The sequence below is a fragment of the Triturus cristatus genome, chromosome 4_2, assembly GCF_964204655.1.
Source record: "Triturus cristatus chromosome 4_2, aTriCri1.1, whole genome shotgun sequence".
Classification (NCBI taxonomy): domain Eukaryota; kingdom Metazoa; phylum Chordata; class Amphibia; order Caudata; family Salamandridae; genus Triturus; species Triturus cristatus.
In genome coordinates, this window is record NC_140586.1 from 82,612,366 (window position 1) to 82,632,647 (window position 20,282).

General features: G+C 41.0%; 1 protein-coding gene across 3 annotated transcripts in view; it reads left to right on the forward strand.

Moving 5' to 3' along the window:
* DOCK6 (dedicator of cytokinesis 6) overlaps positions 1–20,282 on the forward strand; it is a 409,103-nt gene that overhangs the window by 79,407 nt on the left and 309,414 nt on the right. For all 3 annotated transcript variants that reach the window (XM_085600639.1, XM_085600641.1, XM_085600640.1), the window contains exons 7-12: positions 3,643–3,728; positions 8,350–8,416; positions 11,918–12,067; positions 15,367–15,447; positions 18,148–18,304; positions 19,554–19,678. In XM_085600639.1, coding sequence (XP_085456765.1) covers positions 3,643–3,728; positions 8,350–8,416; positions 11,918–12,067; positions 15,367–15,447; positions 18,148–18,304; positions 19,554–19,678 — 666 coding nt within the window. The remainder of the gene's footprint in view (positions 1–3,642; positions 3,729–8,349; positions 8,417–11,917; positions 12,068–15,366; positions 15,448–18,147; positions 18,305–19,553; positions 19,679–20,282) is intronic.

Genomic DNA, 20,282 nt, shown 5'->3' on the forward strand with positions numbered 1-20,282 from the left:
TGGTGGGAAAAGAGAAACGGATTGACTTTCTTTTACTTTTTCTGGTTATCAGTAATGGTTAAACACATGCTCAGGGAGAGAGGATATAGGACATCAGGTATGATATTCAGGAACTATTAATGATGTTCTAGTGTATAAGCAAAAATGTTTCAGGCTTAAATCGCCCATTGAAACAGCGGCTCCTTAACAATGAGGTTTTCAGGTATGTACCACAGATACTCTGTTTAATTGAAACGCATATTGCTCATAAAGATCGAGCAGTTTTACGTCTGATGATTTCTAAGTTCATCATATGCACAACACATCACATTTTGATCCACGGTGTGGCCATTTTAAGCTCTAGATCTGCTGTCATAAATGAAGGCCAGTAGAACACTACATACACTGTGTGCTGTATATGGGCCAAACAGTGATGATCGTGGGATCTATAGTATGCTAAACCTAGCATTGACATGATGTATCTGGAACCTCACTGTATTGGTGGATGTTAATAATTAATCTTAGTTGGCCTGTCAGATGTATAGCAGATACTTAAGAAAGAGAATCCTGGCTTCACCTAATATTCTGCACCGCATAGGTAGAACTGCAGGATAGACATGATTCCAGTTTTACCAAGTCTAATTACTAGGGCTGATATAGATCTGCGCCCTAAAATAACATCTGATCGCAATCCTATATACATGATTATTTAAACCCGGAAGACAATAAGAATGGCCGGATATGGACTTTCCTGCGTTCTCTAGTTTTGAATACTATTCACAAAATTAAAATGGCCATTCTATTAGAGGAAGACATTAATTTTAAAATTAGCTCCGCCTCCTCGAATATAGTTTGAGAGGCCTTAAATGTCTAAATGTGGGGTATTTCTGCAGTTTGTTTCTGAGAAGACTAAGATAGCTAATGCAAGTGTGCAGCAATGTCGGGCTGAATTGCTACTTTTAGAAGGGGAAAATGCACATGCAATACACAAGAATGTATGACGTTACACCGCGAGCAAATACCACGCGATAGGTTACAACGCGGTCATTACAACAACCACGTTGTTACCACGCGTGGCTTTCCATCGCAAGTCGTTTCTATGACTTGCGCTAGATGGCATGCTGGACATAGGAATAGTACAAATTACTATTCCTACTCCAGTTAGCACAATAGCAGGGAATGTGTTGGACTTAAAATCCAACACATTCCCTGGTGTTGCATGCCACCTAGTGCAAGTCGTAGAAACGACTTGCGATGTAAAGCCACGCGTGGTAACAACGCGGTCGTTGTAATAACCGAGTTGTTACCTACCTATGTGGTAACAGCAGCATTGTAAACGCTGTTTCCCAATACACAAGCAGTATCAATGTGAGAGGGAGGCCCACTTAGCCCTGATTAAATGCTGTAGCTCTGCAAGAAATATATATTGGTAGAAGGCAGCAGCAGGCAAAATAAGTATGGGGTGTTAGTTGGTAAAATTCTTGCCTGTAACATTGCAGAGAAACAGTAAAAGAACATGATTGGGTATATCAAAGACAATATGAACCAAAAGCCATCCTTGATCAGTTAAAGGAAATCTATCGAGAACTATAAAGCTTTGACTGTACAAGATCGCAGGTCCATACTGACAAATACTTAAAAACTGCTAATATGTCATGTCTGTCTCAGACCAAGACGCTGACACTAGAGGGCGATATTATACTAGCAGAGATCCGGGCAGCCACAATGGCTATGTCCTATGGGAAAGCAGGAGGAGAGGTCACCATACCTCTTGAATTCTATAAAACCTTTGCTGACCCACTTATGCCAATGTTACTACAGGTTATTGTTGATATCGATCAAGAGGGGACATGGCGGATTCATGGACTGCCACTAATATTGTGTTTCTTAAGAAAGGTAAACGAACAGATGAAAGAGGATCATACTGGCCTGTTTCCCTAAACAATGCAGATGCAGATCTGTGCAAAAATATTGACTACACCGCTTGTTTCTTGTATGCAAGATCTTGTGAGTATACAACAATACCAGGTCATACCTGGTGGTCATACCTGGTAGAGATATTAATAATGTAAACATTGCAATATTGCTTTTTGATGCCGCTAATACATTAAATCAGCAAGCCAGTATGATCCCCTTTGATGTTGCGAAGGCGTTCAATCGGATGTTTTGGGTATATCTCTGGACAATAAGGAGCATGGTTATAGGCAAAAAGATTTTGAAACATAGACAAATTCTTTATCAAACCCCCAAGGCGTGGCTGGCCCTAGCAGGTCAAATGCTGGACACCTTCAGGATTCACAGGGCCAACTGTTGGAGATATCCCCTGCCTCCTTAACCCTTTGCGCTATTCCTAAGCCCTACTTACAGCATATAAAAAGTAACCCGCGATATTGTCAAAATGAATATCCTCCACAAATTCCACTACGTTTTTCATACAATTCTTTTGCATACGCCTAACTCGCTCTTCAAGCCCTCAGACGCTGCTGTAGGTTGCCTTATTTGGGATTATCAGAGGGTATGATATATCAAGCTACCCCTCCATAAAGGGGATAGTCATTGTTTGACTTCAAGACACATTTTTTGGGCAGCTTTTAGCGTATTTGCAGTCTTCTTGTTGATAGCAGTGACATTAAGAACCAACTGATCTATCAAACAGATATTGGTGCAGATAGAAGGTATCTCCTATGCAGATATAATGTCCCCTTAATATTTCAGTTGGCCTCGCTTGTAGGTTATTATTGACGATTCGAAATTATGGAGGGAATGGTGTACAGAATATCAGATTTCTATAATTAACTTGTACACTCCTCTGTTGAGTAATCCTCGTTTACGGTCTGTTTTTCACGATTCAATAGTCAGGACATGGCACCATAAAGCATTTACATTTTTTGGGGCATTTGTATGATGGACTTGGCTTTCATGCCTTCCCAGATTTAAAAGTTGAATTTATACTGCTGCAAAGTAGTTGTTTTAAGTATCTACAAATGCGGACTTTGCAGTAAGAAAATTAGGCCGAGATATGCCCGGAACAGAGCATGATCTATTATCAGTTGTATACTCCACAGGAGAGACTGCAGTGATTGGCGAATTATACAAAATAATTATCAAGAACAGGACAGATGATATGACTGAGCTGGCCCATAAATAGTGTTAAAACTGGGCAGATTATCCAGTCAGACAATATAGAAGAAGCCCTTAATCTCACTAGTTCTGTCTACTTCTGTTAATTGAAAGGTTCAGCAGTTTAAAACTGTATATATGTTGTATAATAAACCGGAGACAATTGCAAAGTGGTGCAGCAACTCGAACGCTTAAAAAATGTACCCTAGATGCGGATTGCAGGCATTTGATCAAGTGCATGTTGGTTAGCTGCCCACATCTATTTGGATACTGGTACGATATCACCCCGTTTCTATCGGATCGTTTGCATTGTGACCTGGAGTTAACAACAACGGATACCATGTTGGGGATCTGTCCGCAATAATATCAATCACTATTATTGTTGCATTATTATACATTGCACAAGTATAAGTATGTGCATATATATTTTGAAAATCAAAACATTCAAATTTTTTCTGAACGGGGTGCAACATTGTATGTTTAGATGCCATGAGGGTGTGTTCTTGAGATCAGTGTGACCGCTTTTTGTTATTGCTCTTTTAGGATGAAGCGGTGGAGCGCTGCAATATCCCTGACATTCCCAAAGAACATTTTGGACAGCGGATATTGGTAAAATGTATCTCGCTAAAGTAAGTCTAACTTCGATCTATTGAAGGGGCTCCCCCAATGTTGCTCCCATGAGTTTACTCCTGGGGGATCTGTGTGCTGAATGCATTACTCTTGGTAATTGTGTCTCTGAAGTATCCACTATTACATCCCAATAATTTACATTTCAGAGAAACCCACTTCAGTAAAAATCTTTCACTGAAAAACAGTTTCATTGACAAACTGAATAAAAGAAAACAAAATCAGATAAATTAGCTGGGGCGGCTCCTCCATTAGGGGGGAGTGGCGTCGCCCTACTGCTTTCTCGCAGTGCGAGAAGCAGAAACATAAAATGGTGTTTTAAATACCATTTTATGTTTCTGCTTCTCGTACTGTGAGAAAGCAGAAGGGTATGCCTGGTTGGGGGCGGGCGGGTGGACGGGTCGGGGAGGAGTGAGCAGAAGGTTATGCCTGGTTGGGGGTGGCGGGTCAGAGAGGAGTGACTTGCCCAATGCTGTGGGCCCTGACTGTTTGGTCACTCTCTGCCTTTTCTTTGCCTTATCTCTATGCAGCCTACATAGAGAAAATGGCCTCCCAATAGGCGCTCGGCTGGCCCCCTCACCTCCCCTGCGACCCCTACCCCCGAGTCATGCCGGCTGCGTGACTGGACCTCAGTAGCAGTAACCCATCAAGCTCTCTTAATTGCTTATCGAACAACTAATGTGGTAATAAAAACCATGTCTGGTCTAATAAAAGTAACAAATCAGGTTGGTTGATGATGACATAACTCAGTCAAACGAGTGCGTATATGGCGCATTTAGGGATACCTAAGAGGGAAGATTTGCTCTAAAGTAATATTTTTAGACACCGCAATAAAACCACCCCTTTGAGAATAATCGAGCCTCTGCTTGGAATGTGTAGAAAAGGACATTAGCTCTACTAATTTATAAAGATACAGTAAGGATGCTAATTTATAAAGATACAGTACGGAAGCTATCATTTAAACGTGCCTGGTGATGAAACGTGGGGGACTAGGAATCCCAGATGAAAGCTGAACGTGTCCACGCCTTCACCTCAACAGGTGCCGTGTGTCTCCTCCGTGAGGTGGCGGCAGCAGGCTGACACTTCTCTCATCCGCACGCTGAGGTGCCAGCGTGTAAACACACAAATGTGTTTGACCAGTTTATTTTCCAATTATAATCTTGAAAATAAACTTGAATTGAAATGGCGCACTCCGATCAGACCGGCGGGGTATTGTCCCGCCATCCCTTAAAATCTCTGTTTTCAACACGGGAGCCGAGGGTGGGAATTAAATATGCTTGTGGTCACTGCCTCCTATTGATGGTACTTGCCCGAAAGCAAAAGACAACAAAAAGGCAGTAAGGGATACTTCAAAGCCGCACCACCTTGATATACACAAGTCATAAATATACTTATAAGTTAAAGTTGCCCACCTCCTTGGTCCACTCCCAAAAATACCCCACAGTTATAGTACAATAAAAAAAGCACTGAGAAGCAACATAAATATTTCAAAACACAAATGCACAATAGACAAATCAGTCCAGACTCTTCGGTGATGTTAAATGTGATCCTTTAATGGATTCTTGGACCACTTATGGCATAATATGATGGAACAATACAGCCAACGCGTTTCGCCCTAAATAGGGCTTCTTCAGGGCAATCGTCAAAACGCTCCAATCATATAATGATCATTGAAGTCCCAGGATCATTATATCATAAACTCCAAGTTAGTATGCAATTATTCCATTGATGCAAATATCCTCAAGAAAAACATTTTCAGTTTGTCTCCCACTTTGGTAAAAATCCACAGTTGCTTAAGTCACGACGCAAAGTGTTCAATACGCATAATGCATTCCAAATATCCAAAAATCTTCTGTTCACTATGATAGGTGACATCCGCTGTATGTTTCAAGGCTTACGGCGAGCCAAGGAACACAGCGGCTTACAGATGGCTGAAATGAAGTAACGATCGTGGATCACCTTTTATCCCTAGAAGTGTCACCTATCATAGTGAACATTGAACATTGAACCTTGAACCTGCCGGGTACTTCTAATATGGGGTGTGCTGCTGCTTTTGCCATGCCTGTGTTCTTAGCTGAGGTTGAACTAAATTCTTGAAAACGTACTAGTGCCTAAAAGTAGAGCTTGCACTGCACTTGCGCTGTTAGGAACCATGCCAGAGTTGCTGTGCAGTAAAAGCCTTTAGTATTTATTACTTTCAATTACGGCCTTTCATGGTCAGTCGCGTCTGCCATTCAGGAGTAGTGACTGTGGTTTGAACACCGGAATGTGGTTACTAAAAACTAAATATATTATTGGTGTTGTTGCACGTATTATTTCATGTATTTCCTTATTTTGGAGGCCTTTTGTGTCTAAATCCAATTGAGGGAAGCACACTTTCCCTGCATGAAGACAAGAGGTTGATAGCAGTAGCAGGAAGTAAACCTTTTAGCAACAGCAGAACCCTTCCAGAGACAGCATGTCACAAGATGGAGAGTAGGGGGACCCTTGAAGTGTTAGAGGCATTGAGGGGTCCACCACTGTAAGGCATGCAAGAGTCCACGTTACACTCCTGTTCCTGCAGCTTCACTGCTTAACAGTAGTGCTTCCAAAGGGGCTGCGCAGGCAGTGCGCTCCAAGGAGTCAAAGGGCCTCTTGGTGATGAGCTGTTTTTGTGCCCCCGTTGCAGGTGAGGCACCTTTCTTACTCCCATGGGACATGGCTTACTCGGTGGGCTACATTAGCAGCTGAAAACAAGTTCTAGGGCCTGGCTGTAGACCCCCCACTTGGCTAGCAGCCAGTCCTGCATACTTCCCTCTCACAAGTCGGAATCAGAGGTTAATAAAATAACGTGGTACACTAACCTCATAGTGATTTTTCATGAAGTTTTCAGCTTTAGCAACCAAATGCAGTGCAGAGACAACCCTATGTGCAAGTCAGATGATTGAAATCCTTGCTTGTTGAACTGTACAATTTGCACACTACAGTAACTGTTGAACAATTTTAATTCTGTAAAATACGGAGCATTTTTTGTGTTTAAATATTTCAAGTCTGCACTTTCACAATTGTTTTATGAATCTTCTTGCTTTCATAAATTAGCTTTAAAATGCACCATTTGCCCACTCTTTTTCCCCCCTCCAAACTCCCCTTATGGCGGTCAGGCTCGCTCACGGCACAACCCTAACCCCAACTTTTACGCCTCACCACTTTCAAAAGTCACCAGCCGCCAGCCTCACCACTTTCAAAAGTCACCAGCCGACCACTGGGAATAAGTGTATTCAAAATAACCATTTTGTGAGGAATTAGGGCCAAGAACCGAGCAAGAGACATTTTATTTCAAATTAATAAATCCTGTAAAGGCTGGGATGTATTTTCATTAAAAACATAAATAAAATCTATCCGTCTTTGATTACGAATAGCTCCACAACTCTGCCAGCCCTTAGGGTGGCTTGTCATGGGAATATAGATACAGTAGATGATGATGACAGGATGGAGGCCCTGGAGGCCTCCCATCTTCGTCTGATTCAGTTCAAATATTTACACAGAGCATATTATACTAGGCACCAGTTGTGATACATGAGCACAATTAGTTCCCCCCCAGTGTCTAATGTGTGGGGTAAAAGGTGGGCACTTTCTTTCACACATTGTGGAGCTGTGTAGGATTGACACCATTCTGGCGGGGGTGAAGTTCAGGGGGGGTCCTCTCCTGGGAAATCCCACTAGACCCTAAATTGATCCTGCTTCATAACAAAGAGGAAATAGGAGGCAATCGCTATAAAAAAATTGCTTTTTCTAGGTTTCTTGCTAGCGAAGAGAGATATAGCCAGATTGTGAAAAGCTGACACTCTGCTATCAATAGGGACCTGGAAGAGAGGGATGGATTATTGTATAGGGCTGTAGGATGCAGTGTTTCAGGCTAGGGGATGGCCATAAAAACACCCGAAGATATGGCAGCGTAGGGCTGACTATAGAGGTATAGTGTTGACCCGTGTCTGAACTGTAGAGTCCCATCTGGAAGCTAAAATTCAACATTATGAGGCTACTATGTGCGAACATGAGATGGGTACCAATGATGTATTTGACGGAAAGTTTTGCTGGCGCTCTGTGGGGTGGGGTGGTGGTGGTCGGGCTTCGACTGTGCACGTTTTAGTATTGATTATGGGTATTTACCCTATGATCTCCTATATTTGTATGTAGGCCGTTGCAGCCTGAATATTTCGTTCAAACTCAATAAAATTTGTTCTGGGGGGAAAACATTTTTTTTCATTGAAAAAATTGTCAAACAATTCGCTTTCTTTGCAGTGTCCATTTCATACAGTATATAGCAATGCCAAGTATTTTGATTGAAATGGTTTTCAGCAAAAAAGTCTCTCTGAAATTGTATGTCTCTGAAATGTTCTGAGATGGAATCCCATAAATCCGTCCCTTGTCAGGAGTTTCTGCAAGCAGCCTTCTTGTATCTTATGAATTGTTCAACTTCTTACAGACTTACCCTGCTCATCTCTGTGTGAGGAAGTCCTTGCTTTATTTTTTAGGGGCTGTGTGTCTGAACCGAGTGCCTTTGTTCTACTAATCCAGCCTCCTGCTCATGTTCTACTGTGCCCTGTCTCACTGTTCATCTTACCGACTTTTGTCTCTCCCTAGGTTTGAGATCGAGATTGAGCCCATCTTCGGCATAATAGCTCTCTACGATGTCAAGGAAAAGAAAAAGGTCCGTGCTTTTGTGATTAACTGTAGTATTTTCCTAAAAATATGCTTAGTTTATAGGCTTGCTGCCAGTCTTACAGCTTTATAAAATCTGTAAAAAGTACTATTATTGTTCTCCTGAATGTTACGTATTGTCCAGATGTCAGAAGGATGGGAAGCCGAGTCATCCCTGTTGTAATTTGAGCCTGCCATCTGCTGATCTCGCACAGCTTTGCGAGATAGATTTGCCTGACCCTCTGAGTTAGGTCACTGGCAGTGGCTGCATTAATGATTGACAGGAATTGAAACAAAACTTCCCTGATTGTGGAACTTCTTAACACAACAAGTAGAGTCTACGGGTCTACTTGTTGTTGTGTTAGTTCAAGTGATTTGGGGATTTGTCTGCGCAGGTCTTTAAAATTCCCTGAGACCCTATAACCAGTTGTTTTTTCTTGTGGAACTTCTTATCCAGATGCTATCAAAAGGCAACGTTTTCAGGAGCAGGGAGCATAAAAAGGGTGCTGTACATGGTGTGAGCACAAAGTACCTGGCAGTGATGAACCCACATTGTAGGACAGAGCACTTGGTAGCAACTTACCTACAAGAGTGCACAGAAAAGCTGATCTTCCCCCAGGGGGCATAGAGTACCTGGTAGTGATTTACCGTCAGGGCGTCACACACATCATAACATGGTGGGATGTGCTTGCAGGCTGGTGCAAAGTATTTTGAACAGATGTTCCCCTGGAACGGACAGAACACCAGAAAGTATTTAGCCCACAGGTGATTCTTCCTGGTAAGGCTGTGCTTAACTTCACTAACTCTGGAGTCCAGTATCTGAAGGGACTAACTTGGTTCTCCAAACAGGAGTGCAGTTGTATAGGTGGACCTGGGACAACTGTGTAAAGTGACAGAATCCTCAATGCATAGTGCCTAGTAGCTAATGATTTCCACAGTATCCCAGAAGCAATCTTCAAAGCAATCACCTTATGCTTCACTTCCAGGCGTATCGAACACTTCGTGACAATTGAGAATGTGATGTGACATCCTGCATAACAGTGTCGCTGCCCATTCACTCATCAGGCTCACTCATTTCCATAAATGGCTCTGGCAAGGAAAGCACAGTCAAAGGTCTTCTCCCGTTACTCTGTCCTTTCAAGCAATTGTGGTCAGGTAGGCACTGAAAGAAAGACTGACCGAAGAGGTTTCTTTTGAATTGATTCCTAAAACCACAGGTCTCCCTCAATGTCAACTCTTTCAGTGGCATCACCTTGTTCTTGTTCCAGACCCAAAGCATGAAGACAGGGAAAGGAGGATGGCCTTGCATCTGAATCATGCAGCCTAAGACAATGTTTGTGGCTCAGAAGTTCAGTTCCTCCCTTGGAAAAGGTGGTTTTCTTTGCACTGTTGCATTCTGCCTGAACAAGCAGTGTTGGTGTTTGTAACCTTCGACTGTGCTTTGAGGCAGAATGTTTTTCCTGACTCGGTTTCTCTAGTAGTAGCAGACACTGGGCATTGCCTCGGAACCTGTCCTATTGCAGTATAAATAAATACTCTAGTTGTGTGATTTCAGAATGAAAATAAACACTACTCATTTATTGAAAGAAATAAGGAATAGAATATGCATCGAAAAAACTTAATCAGTACAATAAAGCTGCTAGTAACAAGCCTTGTAGTCCGTGTAGGTCCGGTTTACCAATCAAACAGCAATAAAAAAATCAGCATACGTTCACTCTGTCACTCAACCTTTTACTCATGCATCCGCTCGCTGACTAGGTCTTGCAAACACCCACTCAACCATCCACAATAAAACACACATACGAAATCAATAAGCATGTGAAAGATTCACTGAGATTAAAAGAAGAAAAGAGAAACATTGCTACTGCCTAAATGTGGTGGTCAATACTTGCAATAAGAAATATGTCTAAAAAACTAAAACATGGGAACGGGCAACTATCTTGAAATGGGATTTTTTTCATTATACACAGTATACTAATAATCCACCCTTCAAGGTCAATTTGCTTTAACATATGCTTTTCATAGTAAATGCTTCTGGCCTACTACCTTTGCCCTATAGCATCTGAAATAATGTTTTCAAATGAACTGATCTGCCCTACAGTCTTTATCATTGGGTTGCAAAATTAACCAACTCAAGCCTATTGTGTGGAGAATAAGCTCTGTTCAAGGAAACCATCGGATTTAGTCATAAAAGTACAAATATGTACAAAGTAGCAAAACAATAAAAATTTTAAAGAATTTTCAGAATGCAAATGTCCTACTCTCAAAGTTTTATCAGTGAGGGTCACCAATGCCAAAACTCTTATTCAGTATAGTAATGTGTTATGTGTCATGTAATGAAATGCCTTTGCACAGGCTTTAACATCTAACCACATAGGCCGATTGTCTTTAAGAGATGCTTTTCACAGCAAATAAGTCTTTGTCGTAACATATATAGTTTTGATGATTAGCCGTACACTATAAACAACTCCAACCTATTATCTTAAGCATAAACTAGCTCACAAGGAAAGCAGCGTAATACAAGCACTCTTTCATTAAAAGAAGAAAACTGCTCAACCAAAACTTGTAGAGCGGCCGATTAGCATGTGGGAGGAGCCCAATCCCCTCTCTCAGTACTGTTTCTAAAGCTCTCCTCTGTTGAGCATATAAAGTAAGAAAAAGTCAGTAAAATAATATCTTGCCAACTTCAGAGGAGCTGGAGGGCAGCTAAGAGCTGACCAGCCAACCACCTGTCAGCCTCTGATCCCAGGTGATTTAAATACACGATTTGGAATCAAAGGTGGTCTCGCTTTATCTACCAAGCATGGTAATATGTGCTAGAGGGGGGCTGGAATCTGTCCTCAATCCACTGTTTTGGACAGAAACCTCACATGAAGAAGCTCCCTGAAGAGACCCGTCAGTTCTGGCCGTCTTTGTGTAAGTTGTTTTCCTGGGGACAGAGCAGTTGTCCCACAGCAGGTGCTTTACCACAGTGAGGGTTCTTCTCTCTTGGGAAATGTGCTCTTTGTTTTGTTCATATGTTTTTCCATCCATCCCAGTTTCCAATACAACTCACTCCTGTGTGGAAATCCACTGTATTCCAAATATGGGTATGTTCACACCGTCATACCCTAATCTTTAACATAAGATTTTTCTTGCAAACTAGCTGCTGACTCTCACCAATCCATGCTTGTTTGAGGTTGTACTGTGATGGCAGCCATTGGCACTTCATGCAAAAAACTCCTCTTATACATGGCTTATACATTTCTTTATTGCCCGGTAGCACACCGGATTAAATGTATGAAAAATATATGGTATGTTTGTTCTCAGATGTTCTGTTTGTTTTCAGTATCTTACAAAACCTCAATAACCTCAGAGAAATGTGTATATATATAAAGAAAACCTCCTTCCCTTCAGAGCAGTTTACCACAAGGATCTGAGCAATAGAACAGTTACTTTTATTCCATCGCAGGGTGCAGTTGCGCCCAAAATAACCTATTATCTTTTACTTGTGCTCTCTTCCCCAATGCAGATTTCAGAGAACTTTTACTTCGATGTGAACTCGGATGCAATGAAAGGAATGCTGCGGGCACACGTCGCTCATGCAGCTATCTCCACCCTGGCACGATCTGCTCTCTTCTCCATTACCTATCCCTCACCAGATATTTTTCTTGTTGTTAAGGTATTTTTCTACATCTTGGCAAACAGTTTTCTTCTTTAGATTGATTACAATATTTTAATTTTTTTATGAAATATTCATTTTGTTTTAATATTCTCTTAATTAAATTATATCTAATTGAAATCCAATTAACATACAAGTAAAATGTAAGCTGGAATTTAAACAAGAATAAATATATGAATACGTGTTATATTAAAAAATTGTTTACACTTGTGCAAACTTAAAGATTTCACATACACTATATCTACTTCAGGAGACACAAGAGGAGAGGAATTCACTAGTCCAAAAATAAAATCGTAGGCGTCATGCATGCAAATCCGTTTAAGTAGAACAATTGTAATATTTAATTGTATTTCCTAAACCTGGTTTAGTCTATATGTTCACCTTTTTAAACATTTTATTTATTGTTTAGCATGCAATAACAAGAAAGGCTTAATTAAAGCCACCACTTGACCAGCAGCAGTATATGTCAGAGTCAACCAGCAAAAGTTAAGACCGGGCCCACTCTTGAGTGACCAGTTAGTAGGCCAACAGGATTTTTAAATATATTTAAAAATGAAATGTATATAAACAATAAAATGTACAAAAAATGCATATTAATAAATTTTTTAAAGTCATCGTAAACCATAAGCCTATCAAATAAAATAAAATGTAAATATATTTTATGCACAGTTATTGTCTAACGCACATGAGCGACTGACAAGCTACTAAATTAAATGTCTGTTCTCATATGCTAATATACTTGTAAAAGTAGTGTTCACTATAGGTCATGTAGATTCTAGTCAGCTGCCTGCCATATGGGTCACTGGAGTCCCTGCTTACCACCCTCTGGCAGAGGACAGCCCACCACATTTGGACATCCATGCTTACTTTGCAGACATCATTCCACATAAACTAAAGCCTGAATTAGCATACAGTCTGGAGGACTTGAATCACATACACTTTTTGGTGGACAGTTGTGTCTTAATTCTATCTGAATTAATTCTGATATTCCCAATCGAATTGAAAAAGCATTTTCTGTGAGCATTTGTGACTTGCTCATAAATTTATGTTTACGTACGGAGTTACGCAAATTTCATTTGGCGCAGGTGGAACATGTCACTGCAGCAAATCAGAGGCTGGATGATATAAAACTTCGCCTTGGGTGATGTCAGGATACTTTGCCGGCCTTATAAAGGCTACATTTTCCCAGCTTTTTAGGCAAAGGTTAAACTTCTGCCACCCAGAATTATTACATGGTTTGTTGTGAAATACATTGAATCTTGTGGTATAGTATTTTAGGTTGTGTAAAATGCTTTTCAGCTGTTAGAAAAATATAGTTCAATTTACCAGTGTCTATTGTAATGTGATAATATTCAAGCCTGTTGTTTCCTTCACTAGGTTTCCAATTTGACTGCTATTTTCACAAATATAATTTCAGTGTAGTACTTCGTGTTTGCGCTTTTTCGGTTATGTTCTGTAGAATTATTTATTTATTTCCTTCATTTCATTCTCCATGTGTTTCTTAACAAAGCTCTTGTATCGAAACCATAACTTTCTCTTGTTTCTGTGTTCAGTGCTATCTATTTTGAAAGGAGCAGTGTTTACTCTGAACCGTAATGCTGCATCTTGTCATTGTCTCTGTGGTCTCAAAGTTTCTGTGAAATAGGGTTATTTCTCCACTGTAGGTCGCAGTGCCATATCTTACTGCTTTTGTCTGTATGTGCTGAGCTTTTTCTATAATTAGTGGCGCTACATTTTCTGGTCTAGTTCTTGTTCTCTTTAGTATCTTGATATTGTCTGTATGGGCTGTACTAACTTTTAATGCAGGTAAGGTTTTGTTCTTATTCTCTCATCTTGCAGCTGTTGTCTATATGTATTCCCCTCTATCAGTGCTCTAGTTGTCAAGGCTGGTGCTTGTTATTGTTGTTGGTGTGTGTGCAGCTCTCTATCTGTGGTAATGTTCTTAGTCCTACTTCTTGCTGCTGTTTGCTTTTGCTGTTTGTATGTGTTCAGCTGTCTATAGGAAGTGGGGTTATGTTCTTTGCTTTGCTTCTCAACACTGTAGCTGCTTTTGTCTGTGTGTGTTCAGTGCTCTCTGTGTGAAGTGGCGCAGAAATATAATCTGTTCTTGTGTTCGCACATCTTGCTGTTGCGATCTGTCAGGGCAGTCTTTCGCTGTAGTGTAGAGCTGCAGTCTCTGTTCTGGTTCTCAGTGCCAGATCCTGCTGTGATTGTCAGTAATGTGCATAACAGGTTTTTTACGCTCATGTTTACCTGTTAGTTGCAGCACGTTAGGGTCTTTCTTGCATTTTTAGGGTTTTCCTGGTTTCCGTTATAGATAGCTGAATTTCTTCTCAATTTGTTATGTTTTGGAAGTCTGGTAGTGAAATAGACAAAGAGTTGTTCATGTCAAATGAGTGCAATGGTATGTGTGAGACCCCTAACTGTCTGCCGGGGGTGCATGTAGTGGTCAGCCATCAGCCCTCTACATTAAGGACAGGTCCTCCCCATCTAACATCCAACGGGCTGTGTACGTTGCTAGGCTCACACTCTGTTGCCGGGCCTTATGCAGTGGTACAGCCTCTGTAATCCTATAATCTTGTCAAAATGTACTATACCCTCCAAAAGGATTGTTTTGATAGGCATGCAGCAGGAGCATTGCAGGCGGTGCCTATTGCAGTGCTGCAGTGGGCACTGTGTAGTGATACTGCCATTGTCTCTCGACGATAAAGTTTCCATGTTTTCTTCTAGAGATGATTAATAACTGGGCACTACTCGCTCGTCAGTGATTCAAATCGGGATCCTATTTATTCTGATTATTATTAGTAGTAACTTCACTTAATTTAGAAAAATTACAAGCAAATCTTGATTTTTTTTTTTGTGTAATTTATATTGGAAATCCACTTGTACTGCTCTCAACCTTTTTTCTAATTTTATGATAATAATGTTAACTATATTAACTATTTTCTTTTATTTAATATTTCTTTTTACCTTTATAATTATGGAAGAGATCCCTGTCACCCTTCCCTTAACTTTTTGAATTTTCATTTACCTTAAATCTTCCACATGCTCTACCCTACTCTTATCTTAACCCTTACACAATAACCCTTAATGCTTGCCTGTCCCTTAATGTTTTTGACTCTACAGAGTTTTTATTTCCCCGTTATAACCTCCTGAATTTTGGGTCCAGATGTTAAAATACCGACAAAAGGGCGGCATATCTCCTTTCTGATGGCAAGTTGTGCAGTGTGCACGAATAGGATTGTCTATGGATATATTTGGTCTCTCGGTGCCTCATTGTGGTTTTTTTGTCCCTCCAGCTGGAGAAGGTCCTGCAGCAAGGTGATATTGGGGAGTGCTGCGAACCCTACATGGTGATGAAGGAATCCGACTCTTCCAAAGTAAGTGATGGCGCTAGGGGGAGAGGGAGAGGTAGTATAGTTGTGCCGCTGATGTCAGAATAAGTCAGTTCAATGTTGTCGTTTGCCGTGAGGGAGCTCAGAAAAGCAGTCGCTGTTGTAGCCTGAGAGACTGGTGTTTCTGATAGTAGCTGGAACGGATCATCGCTCTCTCTCAGTAACATTTGACAAGCTTTGACTGAGACCTCTCGCCCTTCCAGAGGTGTTCCTTCCACGTCGCAGACACTAACACAACCGTACTTGCCATGTCAGGGGGACTGACTTGGTCTCAGCCATATTAGCGTTCCAGTGGTGAGCCCTGAACGTGAGTGGCTTTTTCACCACTCTTGTGGAGGCACTCCAGACATTTGAGTCCGTCTGTCCCAGCCGTATTGCCACATCAGAGCGGGAGTATGAAGAAGTCACTCGATGGGTTATTCGTCCATCCATTAGCCCTTGTTCCAGTTGTGTACATTGCACACCTAACATGGCTCTCCATGGACTATCATATGGCACAAATACCCAAGGTTCCATTAGTACCCAAGTCATAAACGCACAAAACTTACAATGCTACGCCCCAGGCCTTAAACACATAGACCTTACATTGCTACTGCCCAGGCAGTAAACTGATTGAGCTTACATTGCTACTGCCCATCTAATACTGCCTGACGTCTGTGACCTGGCAAGTATGAGAATTATCACAAAGATCACTCAGTGTGTTTGGATTCTCAACGGCAGAATATTTGGTGTGCTGACCAGGTGCGCCTTCCATTCAGAGACACGCTGTAACTATCAAAACTGACTGGTCCCTAAAGACGCACCAGCTCCCAGTCTCACAACCGACAGTCACAGGCAAAAATCACAAGTCCAGTTTAATGCAACTTAATGCACGTTCTCCTTAGTAATCAGTTCTTTACTCATTTTTCTTTAAAAGCTTCAAATTCTCTCTGACAAACATCGAAATTCCAATCTTCAAATGCCTGAGAAATGCCTATCCCAGCTTTTTTCTACAGCATGTCACAATCTAAAATCCATCCTAGGTAACCACAGTGATATACACTCAATGCATTTAGGGCTTGGCCCTTTGTCAGGGGTAACTGGAATGTAAAAAAGAATCACATCAGCAACCATACTTGGCCACAAATTTCCAGGTAGCAACCTAATTGTTTTAATACCAAATATGTAAATGCAACTGATAAATGCCAGCTCGTGTAAACACAACCAAAACAGTAAAACAGAAAAGACAATAAAATACACACATCCACATTTACTCTGTGACTGAAAATATAACCCAATATAACCCAAGAGAATCAATCAAATGTATAGCATGTGCCCAGTGCAAAACCACAATACAAAAATACCCAAAGCGTGAACTGCCTTTCACCACATGATTTAAACGTGAAGTGGTATAAATTTGCTAAAATGTGAACACCAATATGTATCAACACCATAATCTGCAAGAAAACCAACCTGTGTGGCCTACATAAAACAAGCAAAATCCTCCACTGAACACGCGGAACTGAAATGATCAGCTTATTGACAAATGCATGCTATAACGCAGCTGAAACAAATCCCATTCCAACGTGCTGTGAAATTCAAAACCATACCACATGCCCCTAGTACAACCCTCAAGAATAGAAATGGACAAAATGCATGTACGTTTTACGATAACAATGGTATCAACAAACGTGAACTGTGTTTTTGCTACTTGTGATGTTCTTTTAATCTATAAGGTACATCAGGCCACCTGATATGCGAATGCAGATATGACATACACTGTGAAGAATCTGTTATACCCCTCAGATAATTTTCAACAAGGTTGTAGGTTACCCTGTTCTTGTCACAGATGTGACTCTTCAGAGTTGTATCTCTCGTGTGTGCTGGCTGACTGACCTGCTATGCAGAATAACTGTGAGGCGGTGTTTGGTGTCATCTTCGGGCTGGACCTCAATACTGAAGCTCCTAGTCAGTGCTGCACACTGCTGATTAACTCCATGACAGTCCGCCACCTTCACCTTGCCAGGGTATGGCTACACAAAGATCACTCAACTCCATTGCACTGGCTCATGTGAATATCTGTATGTTTTAGTCATGAATAAACAATGGTTAAGGCTAAAATGCTACCCTTTCATTTAGGAAAAAGTAGTTGTGTCTGGTTGGTGTTCTGTTTGAGATACCAGTACAGTTTCGGACCATGTCTTCTCTGCCTTGTTTCCCTATCAGACGTTAATGCATTAAACTGAATACAATTTGATGGTATTTATAATCAGTCTCTCATGTACTATGGGTTGTTACCTATATTGATTCACCTATGTGACATCCAAATTAAAAATAGGTGATTCCATATACGCTCTCAAGTGCTCTTTCCGGAGGCCATATAGATGTATAAGTTTGTTACCTAAAACTTATGCTGCTCAAATTTTGTCCAAACACTGTTTGGCCTAGCCTGAATACTGAGCACTTTATGCAAATCTTTTACCCCAGAAATCGTTATAATACATATTTCTACACCGTTCAACAGCTCTCTAACATCTTTTTCATGCACATCATTGGATAATTGACCAGGCTTACGCTGTCATCTAAGGGTGTTTGATTTATAGAATCAGGACTTACGTTTATATTGATGGCTAACTCCAGTCTTCTTGGTGCCTCTGTGTATAGTAACCCGAAGGTCATCTTCCGAATCTTGTTTTTCCTTTTCAGAATAAGGAGAAGCTGGAGAAGCTGCGGGGACAAGCTGAGCAGTTTTGCAATCGCCTGGGCCGGTACCGCATGCCGTTTGCATGGACAGCCATTCACCTCATGAACATAGTCAGCAGCACCGGCTCCCTGGAAAGGGGTGACTCGGACTCTGATAATGGTAATGCAAGGCCAATGCTTGGAGTCCCAGTTTGGTACTGTCAAGCACACAACCTTATGAGAATCGGGGAACTCTTCAAATTTGGATTACTTTGTAACGTGGACATGTCACATTTAAGCACAATTGCTGACTACACAATCAGTTCATCCAATCATAACAACTCTTTTTATACTTGAGAGAATTGAAGTTAGACTTATACCTTCTTATGTCACTGGTTGTAGTTAAAATTGTTCAGTGACATAACAGGCTGCTGAGTGCACGCAAGCAGTGTTTGGCCATAGGCAGAAATGTACAAGTAGCAAAATTGTAACCAAGAATTAACTAAATACACAACAATGGTGAGACCACATCTTATTTTTTTTCAGTTATGGAAGCTACCGGTGGAGTATTGTGTCTTGATTTGTAAGGTATAACTGGAGTATTTTGTACTGTTTTGAAGGCCATTTCTCTAGTGTGTCCTAGCTGATAAGCAACAACTGGAGGGTGGCAGTTATGAAGTAGAGGTGTTTGCCATTTGTAGTGTCCTGACAAATCTATCTTCAGAAATCGGTTTCCTTGAATTTTTCCAAAACATAGAATCCATCTTGGTGTATTGCTTCATGTGAAAAAAGTCTCAGAGATTTTATTTTTCAGGATTCTGCTGATCATTAGTCTTCCTTGTATTAGGAAAACTCTCAACTCCTTTATTCTTTTTCACTCTCTACCCCCTGTTGGTCCTATATTTGGGGAGTGAGGTCCACCTCCTTTTCTGTTGTTTTCATTCCTATTCTGAAGTTTCTACCATCCTATGCTGTCAACTATTAGTTTAGTTTACCAGTTACCTTTACCTTTCCCACACTAATTGTACATACTGCCTAGTACCTCTACCGTTACCTATGCATCACTACCGCTAACATTTTCGCACGCCACAAGTTCTATCTCTGTGGCTCTTGTCTTCTGAGAGTAGTATGTGTTTTAGTCATTGTAAACCGTTATTTTGAAACTGTATTGTTCATCCAGGAACCTCTGGTTTTTATCCAGCTGTGTACATTAGGTATCTGTCATGGGTGTGTTTTATGCAGTGCCTCCCCCTGCACTTGTGAATTAGGGCATCAGTTTCATGCGTATTAATGGAATGTTTCATGACTCTTGGAAACCCTAGTAACAATACAAGAAGAGGATGCTTTGTAGCTACTTTCTAAAGATGAAATATTCTTCAGGGATCCTTCTGGGATGTGTCCTCAGCCCTTTTGCATCTTTCTCATCACAGAGCGCAAAGGAACATGGAATGAGCGCAAGAGAAAGATGCTGGAGTTCAGCAGCTCAAATGATGAGATGTGCAGCTTCTCCACTTTCAGGCCAGCAACACTGACTGTCACCAACTTTTTCAAGCAGGTAAGGAAGTAGAGTCTGTCCTCTTCTGCCCCACCTCTTCCTTTCGGATTCCAAAATGTCTTGGGCATCTAAGAGGCACCTATCTTTCTCCTTACTTATTTTCATACTCCTCAGATTTCATTATATGCTACCGTCTTTCTTTTTGTGTATTACCATATCATTCCTTGTCTGTCGCATCTTGTTTTCTCTTTTGCTGCACCCGTGCTTGTTCTCTCCTGTCAATCTTTTCACTTTGACATGTCCTTCTACTTATCCCTATCTCTATCTCACAGTCTTTGTCCATATTTGTCTTTCCAGTTTCGCCATCATATCTCTCTATACTCTCTTGCTCCTTTTACTTTTCTATCTCAGTCTCCTCCTCTTTATCCAAATATAGCTATGCATCTCTCTATTTCTCCCTGTTTCTGTAAATCACTTTGTCTCCTGTTGTCGAGCTCGATCCTGCTCTTCTTGTCTCATTTATTCTGTATCTCTCCCAGATTCTCCCTTTGTCTCTCTCTTGATTCTACTCTTTGTCTCTCTTACTATTGCTCTCTTTTTGCCCTCCCTTTTTCTCTTAATTTGTCATGGGCTCAGAAACAGCGACAGTATTTCAACAAAACAC